This window comes from Sesamum indicum, linkage group LG16, assembly GCF_000512975.1.
Source record: "Sesamum indicum cultivar Zhongzhi No. 13 linkage group LG16, S_indicum_v1.0, whole genome shotgun sequence".
Classification (NCBI taxonomy): Eukaryota; Viridiplantae; Streptophyta; class Magnoliopsida; order Lamiales; family Pedaliaceae; genus Sesamum; species Sesamum indicum.
The window spans coordinates 3,944,332-3,953,880 of NC_026160.1; the positions used below are offsets into that span (position 1 = coordinate 3,944,332).

The following is a 9,549-nucleotide window of genomic DNA, read 5'->3' on the forward strand; positions in this document are numbered from 1 at the left end:
GATTGCATGGGATGATGATACTCTTGTTGTAACTATTTCAGACATTGGTTCTGAATTTATTCATTGTCATGTCCATGTACAGAACCTCCATGATACCTATGCTTTTATTATTGTTTATGGTGCCAATGAGGTGGGTGCTCGATGAGAACTATGGCAGACACTCAGTATACTGGCAAGTCAATGTTTCTAAGGAGATGTGGATTATAGGTGGAGACTTTAACATCATCCGTGACTTAAGTGAAGTTTGTGGCAAGTCGGTGGATATTTGCTTAGCCAGCGATGAATTTAATGCCTGCATTATGGAAACTGGTTTACTCCCTATGCCGATGCAAGGAGAGTGGTTTAGTTGGCACAATTGTAGTATGGACTCACGTAGCTTATGGAAACGGCTGGATCGAATGCTGATCAATGATCACTGGCTGACACGATGGCCGAATGCCTCCTATATGTGTCTGCCACCCCGTACATCTGATCATTCTCCCCTTGTGCTGAAGGGGGACACACAACATAACTTTGGAGGTATGTTCCGATTTGATAACTATCTTACCCTCTCACCTCAGTTTCGAACTACTGTGCAGACTGTTTGGCAACACAATTTCGTGGGTATTCCGATGTATTCCATTACTCGTAAGCTTAAAGCTCTTAAACCAGTGTTTAGGCAGCAGCGGAGAAACAAGGGGGATCTATCACAGAATGTCCAGAATGCTAAGGAATTTCTTGATACAGCACAACGACTTCTAAGCCTTGATAGACATAATGCTTTACTTCTGCACCTTGAGCATTGTTGTAGGTTGGTCTATGCAAAAGCAGTGAAACTTGAGCAGGTTATGCTACAACAACGGGCCAAGATGCAGTGGATGAAAGGGGGAGATCAGTTCTTTAGGGTGTTCTTTCATAAAATTGCACAGAGACGAACTAAACAGCGGATTTTTTAGATTGATGATGAGCAAGGCAACACTCACACGGACCCTCAAGATGTAATTCAAGAGTTCATTGCCTTTTATAGCACTCTATTGGAAGGTGAGAGGAACAGGTAGTTCATTGATATTCGATATCTACGCTCCTGGGCTTGCCACATTCTTACTGATGAGGAGGCTCAGGAGATGGTGCGCCCTGTTACAGCAATTGAGATAAAATTGGCCCTCTTTGACATTGCCGAGGATAAAGCCCCTGGTCCTGATGGTTACACCTCAGGCTTCTACAAAGCAACTTGGCCTATTGTGGGTGCTGAACTCACGCATGCTAGCATAGACTTCTTCACTACTGGGAGACTATTGAAGCAGCTAAACACTACATACTTAACACTTATACCTAAAGTGCATAATCCGATTTTTGTCCTATTGCATGCTGTAATGTTCTTTATAAAGTCATTACCAAGATCATAGTGCAGTGTATCAGTTTGGTATTGGAAAAGATTATCAGCCCATCCCAAATGGTTTTTGTTTCAGGTTGCTCTATTATCGACAATATTCTTCTGGCTCAGGAATTATTTTCAGGCTATAATCAGCACCAGCTACCACCTCGTTGTGCTCTCAAGGTGGATATCCATAAGGCATATGATACAGTTGATTGGGATTTTCTTCTGGCTACATTTCAGTTGTTTGGATTTCCAAATAAGCTCATAAGGTAGATTGAAGAGTGTGTTACTACACCTTCGTTCTCTATTGGGATTAATGGAACTCCTCATGGATTCTTTGTTGGAGCTAGGGGCCTTCGGCAGGGAGATCTAATGTCACCAAATTTATTTTTCCTGATTATGGAAGTTTTGAACCTCATCTTGCAGCAGCTGATAGATCAGGACATGAACTTTGCATTTCACTGGAAGTGTGCCCCACTTTGCCTAGTTCAGCTTGGATTCGCGGATGACTTATTATTGTTCTCACGATCAGAGGTGGATTCGGTTCACTTACTCAAACGAGGACTTGATTATTTTGGAGACATGTCTAGCCTCAGGGTCAATCCTCAGAAGAGTCACCTGATCCTTTCACGCGCAGGTCATGGAATCAGGGATCAACTGTTAGAGGTACTTCACTTTCCCAATGGCTTTTTACCGCTTAAATACTTGGGATTACCACTTATTTCATCTCGCCTTACTATTGCTGATTGTAAACCCCTCCTTACAAAGTTGGATCAGCGTATTAAGGGTTGGGAGAGCATCTCCTTGTCTTATGTTGGGCGTCTTCAGATCATTAAATCTATACTTACAGCATTCAGTGTATCAATGGCTTCTGCTTTTATATTACCGAAAGGGGTTATAAGAGAAGTGGAGAGGAGACTACGGGCATTCTTATGGCAAGGTACATATGACCGTGGATATGTTAAGGTAGCTTAGGAGCATGTTTATCGACCCATTGATGAAGGAGGTCATGGGCTTTGGGATATTCTTGCACTTAGCCATGCACTCACGGGTCTCAAACTTTAGAAAGTTATATATGGTGATCAATCATCTATATGGGTGAACTGGATATACCATACACGGTTACAGGATATGACGGTATATGGACAACTCCCGAACAAGGCGGTTCTTGGGGATGGCATAAACTTCTTCTCCTACGCCCCCTACTTCGACCTTTTGTTGAGTACCAAATTGGGGATGGACTACCTTTTTATTATGGCATGATCCTTCGCATGAACTGGGACCACTTATCCAGCAATTTCCACATGGCCACTACCTCGCAGGTACCAATTGACAGATACAGTTGCTGTTGTAATTGAGGATGGGCAATGACAATGACCCCATATTGCGGATATTCATTGTCCACAGATGCTCCATACTCTCCCACATATCCATGGAGACATTGACCGTATTTCTTGGCGATCACAGACTGGGCTTTTGACATCGGCTACGCTACTCCAGGTTTTCGGAACTGCGGGTACCAAGGTAGGCTAGTCTTCACTACTCTTGGGCCCCTTCAAGATTCCTCACCATACGTTTATCCTCTGGCTCGCCATCCTTGGAAAGCTTTTTACAGTTGACAAGCCTTAGCTATCTCACTTGGGTACCACTTGTGTCTTGTGTGATGAAGGGGCTACTGAAACACACAATCACCTTTTCTTTCATTGCCCCTACTCAAGACACTGCTTGAGGGTGATCCGGCGCACCTTTTGTTTTGACTGGCCCCACCGTGATTGGACTACCGACGTTCTATGACCAGTAAAAATGTGGCGAGGAAAACATTGTATCTCGGGTTCTTATCATGCACTATTGGGCTCTCTTGTATACCACATATAGCGCGAGCGCAATCTTCGACGATTTGATGGAGGAATATGCGGGGCACCTTCCGTAGGAAAACTTATTATTGAAAATGTCCTACAACGGATACTTAGTGTTGATTTACCTCCTTCATTAGTACTGTGCACTTTTTCGTTTATGATGGATCCCTTGGCCTGTCGAGGTGACTGCCTAGCCTTTCATGTTGTATTATACCAATGTACTATTATTTATTTAATGAAATTTACATTTATCGGAAAAATACCCTTTATACATTCCATGTATTTATTTATATGTTCCTAATATATTTTAAACATTATTTTACTATCAAATTAACTTTTTACCTAGAACAAAAATATTCTTGATTGAAATATTGAATGAATAATTACTAACTTGAGCATCATAGATCGAATTAAAGTAATAAATTAGTATGGTATATATAAAACAAATACTAATCACAGACAATTTATCTTATTTATTTAACCTAAACCAAAAGTTATTAACTAACTAATCAAAAGAAACTTGATTTTTCTTGATAAATATATTCGATTTTCTTAATATAAAAGAAAAATGAAAAATTGATGAAATGTTGCACATTTGTGAAAAAATATGAATGGATACACTTTTGTTTTGATTTTTGTAAATAATATATATATAGAAATGGAGATGTAATTATTCATCTTTCTCTAAAATTATTTAGACTGGGTAGTTGATAATTTAAGTTTAAAAAATTAATAATATCTTTTTACATTCGATATTTTTTGTATTTAGTTTACTCATATATTACTTAGTTTTTAGTCTTTGAAGTTTCAATTGCTTAAGCTGCTAAAAACATTTTTTTTAACATTAAAGTATATTTATTTAATCAATATTTTATGTTAACTTTTAGTGAAAATCTTAAAAAGCATTTGTGCTTTAAATATATTGATATGTACTGTGGTCCAACAGAATCATAATAATCAAAGGACTTCCAAAAAATTTTAAAATTATCGGGGTACTGACATGTAAAATAAAAGTTATCACTCCAATGCTTAAATCAGTACCGTGTTTATTGAAGAAATAAAAGAGAAACTTGAATCGAAGTGATAATAATAGTTGGAAATAGTGTTAAAGTGATATAATTCGTTTGGAGTGCCAAAGTATGCTGAAAATAGCTAAAAAATGGAGAGAAAATGAGAGTTGGAGTGTGATAGAATGTGTTACCAAAATGATCATGTCTCATTTTATCGATGTCCGTAGAGCAGGATCCTTAGTTATGGCAAATGATACGACATTGGATAGCTATATGTATTACCTAAATAAAAGAAAAACAGTTAAGATTTGGACTTATTTGGAAAGTGTTATGACCATTTGAAGAAGTCTTGCCAGGTCAATCCGAAAATCGAGGAATTAGTTACTTGCTAATGGAAGAGTTCATTCCAGTCAGGTCTCTTCGAGTTCATTGGAGATTTTCTACCATGATGTGCCTTGCAGTGTCAACAACCTGTATGTGTGTCATCCCTACTGTATTCTAACTCAGCCTACTGGATTAGGCTTATTTCTCAGTGCTGCCAAATTAGTAAAGCTAATGCAAGTTATGGTCTTTGTTACCTTACTCATGGGCCCGCCGAACTTGACCTATTACGCTGCCCTGATGTTCAAATATTTAGTCCGAGAGGGTTAAATGTTAAAATTATTAGTTTTGCAGATAAATAAAACATGTAATATAGTTGAAGAGAGTAAAGTGAATTTAACCCTTAAAATTAATATAATGAGGGTAAAGTAGTCCAAAAGAAAGTTGGATCTAAAGTGTCTTTTTTAGATATTTTAAAAGTAGAAGTTGTTATACCCAAACACCTCAAAAGTATTTTTTTGAAGTTAGAAGTTGAAAAGTCCTTTTCCAAATTCCTCATAGACACTCTTAATTGAAGTAGTTCAAAAGTAAAAGTTGCAAAACAAAAATACTTTTTCAGCTTATTTGAAATAATCAGTTTATAAGTGTTTACCCAAAAAAGTAAGATTGTAACAATCTTATAATCTCCTTTTGTAAGCGGTTTAAAAAAGCAGTTTTCAGCTTCTAATTTCAAAAAAATACTTTTGAGTTGTTTTGGCCAACTTCTGTTTCTCGAACTACTAGAGAAAGCTCTTTTTGACACAAAACTTATAAGCACCTTGAGGGGGGAGTTTTTAGTTGTTTTGGTTTTATTATAAATAAATTTAACTTTCTTTTGAACTATTCTATCCATATTGTAATAATTATAATTTAATTTTACCCTTTTATGTTTTATTTTCACATTTGCTTATCTAAAGTTGATGTCACAATTTTCAATAATTTGAATAATTTATCACCAACAAAACTTAATAATTTTACATATTTATATTTTAAAATGTTTATATTTTATTTTTTATATTATATGATATTCCTATATCATATAAAAATATAAATTAAAATGCTATATTTAATTAAAAAAATATATTTTTTTGGTAATCATGCAAGTTTATATGTTGTGACGAATGAACAATTACATTATATTATGAATGCATAATATCATTTTCACTTTGGAAAAAAATTATATTACATATCGGTAATATTTTAAATTATGTTATACCCTAAAAGTAGGACCCCTTCTTTAGGCCCTATACTTGGTATGCAACCTTACCAAAATCATAACATCAATATATTCACCAAATAATAACCTAATAACTTGAATAAATACAAGTCCTAATCATTCGATCTCTTTCTTAACCACCTCGACTTGTTTTCTAAGCCAGTTAAATCCTGAGTTATTCGCTTTATCCCCTGTATCTGGAGGAAGAAATTTAAAATACGTAAGCAAAGGCTTAGTGAGGCCATGAGTGTGTGCACGTTGAAGAAAATAGTTAATAATAGAAACCCAATCAAAATACTTAAGAAAAACGTTATATTGACTGGTAACAATAACAATTGAGCCTATGAAAAAGATATCAGGTAAGGACTGAATCTTATGATCACATCTTGTGTTTCCCGAAAGACAATTTACTACTCTATCTTCATTGCAGAGAGCGGCCCCACGACCGCATAGAATTTTTTATGCCTACGTGCATGACGGTGTCGATCAAATACAGACAACCTCCTGCCTGCATGACAAAAGGACACCCAGGTGGGAACTAAACGACGAAACTTCAACTGGCAGCCTAATTCTACCCCAGCATGCCCTGTGAAGCATCCAGCCCCGGGCTCTCACGAGGCGCCTATCGCAAAGCGCACCATGTGGCTAGTAGTCCGCTAACTACGTCCGCCAATCTCCGCACACACCTTCGCTCGGCACTAATGCAACGCGCCGAAATATATCAGAGTCGGGAGGAACAAATCACAAAATCGTAAATTGCACACGCGAATTTAGAAAACCAGATTTTATTGAACTGAAAAGTGCGTATACAATGATCAACGATGCTAGAGCAAGGGGATCGCCTTGAGGGGGACTCTAACACGTCACTAAACCAAGCTTCTTGAACTCATTCCCCCCCTATAATAGGCATAAAAAAATAAATCTTATTTCCTACACTAGACAATAGAAAACCTGAAATTTGCACCTCAGGAGGCGTAACGTCCCCCTGAGCAACAAAGCAGTAACAAAGCAATAAAAGGCTTACACCTAGGACTCTAAGACTGTTGGATGTCCGTTGTCTGTCGATGAAGGCTGAGTGGTCGGCCATGTAGAACGGTTGAGTGGTCGAAGTGCGCGTCAAGGGGGCCTAGTGTGCGGGCGGCCCTTGACATTCTCCCCCACCTGAGATAGCAACGTCCCCGGCGCTACGGAAGCATGGTACGCTTCGACAAGAGGTAGAAACGCCTTTAGGTTCGTCACTCGCTCCCAAGTGTTCTCCTTGTTGCTGCATCCCCTCCATTTCACCAAGTACTCTGTGTGGTCTCTCTTCGCGGTACTTGTCACTCGGTGATTTAGGATTGCTTCAGCCACCTTCTCCTTCGTCTCTTCAATTCAAGTTGTGGGCGGCTGGGTTGATTGCGGGTGTCGTCTTCCTTATCTGCTGAATACTTCTTCAATTGGCTCACATGGAAGACGTTGTGGATCTTCCACCACGGCGGCAACTCCACCTTGTACGCCACCGTCCCAATACGCCTAAGGACAGGCAAAGGACCAACATACTTCTACATCAATCGAGGATCTCTCCCCCTTGATGACTTTGACAATCTCGGATCCGGGACCTTCACCAGCACCAGGTCTCCCGCATTGAACTCAATGAAGCGGCGATTCTGATCTGCATACTTCTTCATCCGCTTCTGAGCTGTCTCCAGGCAACTTCTAAACATATTTCTGCATCAACCGAGGATCTCTCCCCCTTGATGACTTTGACAATCTCGGATCCGGGACCTTCACCAGCACCAGGTCTCCCGCATTGAACTCAATGAAGCGGCGATTCTAATCTGCATACTTCTTCATCCGCTTCTGAGCTGTCTCCAGGCAACTTCTAGCGATATCAACATTCTGCTTCCACTCCTAGGAGAAACTTCGAGCAAGAGGGGATCTCACACTTTGTGGGGTGTCAAGAGTGTGAGGAAGGAGCGGCTACTGCCCAGTAACGATTTCAAAAGCGCTCTTGTTGGTCGAAGAGCTCTTTTGAGCATTGAAACATAGCTGAGCGACATCCAGGAGCTTCACCCAATCCTTCTGCATACCTCGCACAAAGTGCCGAAGGTAGTCCTCCAACATAGAATTAAAGCGTTCTGTCTAACCATCGGACTGTGGATGATAGCTCGAGCTCATGGAAAGTGTAGACCCGAGGAGTTTGAACAGCTCGGTCCAGAAGACGCCAGTGAAACGGGAGTCACTGTCACTCACAATATCCTTTGGCAGTCCCCAATACTTGACGATGTGTTTGAAGAAGAGATGAACCGTCCCTTCTGCTGTAACGTGCTTGGGTGCTGCAATGAATGTAGCATATTTTGACAAAAGATCTACCACGACGATAATAGAGCCTAAGTCCCCGACTTTAGGCAATCCAGAGATGTAATCCATGGAGACGCTCTCCCATAGATGCTTTGGGATGGAAAGTGGTTGCAGCAAACCAGTCTTCTTCTGATGGTCTGCCTTGTCCTGCTGACAAATCAAGCAAGTGCGGACATACGTCTCGACATCGTCCCGCATCTGTGGCCAATAGTAGGCCCTCCGCACCAAGGCATACGTGCGCTCCTGCCCTTGGTGTCCTGCCCAAAGAGTGTCATGGCATTCAGAAAGAAGTAATTTCCATAGGTCCCCGCCTCTCGGAACATATACGCAGTTTCCCTTGGTCATCAACAATCCATCCTCGATCCAAAAGTGTCGAGCCTTGCCCTGCTCGACAAGCCGAATCAGGCCTTGTGCTGCGGGATCTCTCGGTAGTACCTCCCGCACCTGATCCTTCACAGAGATAGCAGCCGCGCTAGAGGAGAGCGCTGCTATCGACTCCAAGTTCGCCAAATCCGCCCTGCGGCTCAAGGCGTCTGCTGCGTGGTTGCTAGAGCTGGCCCGGTACTCCAACACGAAGTGAAACTCTAACAACAACTCCTGCCAACGTGCCTGCCTACTGGTCAGCTTCGGCTGCGACATGAAATGACTCACTGCAGTTTTATCCATCCTGACCACGAAGGGAGAGCCTAACAAATAGTGCCGCCATAGTCGAACGCAATGAACTACGGCCAACAACTCCTTCTCGTGCACTGAATAACGTCGTTCAGCATCCTTCAACTTTCTACTCTCAAAGGCAACTGGATGGCCATCTTGCATCAGAACTCCTCCTAAAGCAAAGTCTGAAGCGTCTGTCTCCACCACGAATGGCTTTGACATATCTGGTAAGGCCAACACAGGATCTATCACCATCGCTCTCTTCAAATCATCGAAGGCTACTTGGCATTGGGGTGTCTAATTCCAAGTCTCTGTCTTCTTTAGTAAGTCTGTCAAAGGCCGTGCTATCGCGGAGTAATCCTTCACGAAACGCTGATAATAGTTCACCAAGCTAAGAAATGAGCGCAAGTCATGAACATCGCTCGGCGGTCTCCACTCCTCGATAGCCTGTACTTTCTTGGGATCCATCCGAATGCGTCCTCTCTCCACGATGTGTCCCAAGAAACTAATAGTCTCCTGAGCAAACGAGCACTTCTACACCTTCACGTATAGCTCGTGCTCGCGGAGTCTCGTCAGAACCTGCCGCAAATGGTCCTCGTGCTCGGCCAAGGTTCTGCTGTATACCATAATGTCGTCCAGGTACACCACCACAAACTCGTCAAGAAAACCGTGAAGTACCTGGTTCATCAAGGTGCTGAAGGTTGCGGGAGCGTTGGTCAGGCCGAAAGGCATGACAAGAAACTCGAAAGCTCCGTA

The 9,549-nt window shown here is 41.2% G+C and overlaps 1 protein-coding gene across 1 annotated transcript; it reads left to right on the forward strand.

Annotated features, from left to right (window-relative positions):
• On the forward strand, positions 1,104–7,827 carry LOC105178744. Its single transcript, XM_011102280.1, has 6 exons — positions 1,104–1,349; positions 1,484–1,626; positions 1,708–2,297; positions 2,486–2,679; positions 2,765–2,881; positions 7,654–7,827. Exons 1-6 carry the CDS (start codon positions 1,104–1,106, stop codon positions 7,825–7,827), a joined length of 1,464 nt encoding a protein of 487 aa, XP_011100582.1.

Excerpts from the sequence above, each read along its gene's own strand:
- LOC105178744 (XM_011102280.1), top strand. The coding sequence starts at position 1,104 with ATGGTGCGCCCTGTTACAGCAATTGAGATAAAATTGGCCCTCTTTGAC. Across the intron at positions 2,298-2,485 it reads ACGGGCATTCTTATGGCAAG|GATATGACGGTATATGGACA; the intron begins GTACATATGACC and ends ACACGGTTACAG. Across the intron at positions 2,882-7,653 it reads TCGGAACTGCGGGTACCAAG|GCAACTTCTAGCGATATCAA; the intron begins GTAGGCTAGTCT and ends AGCTGTCTCCAG.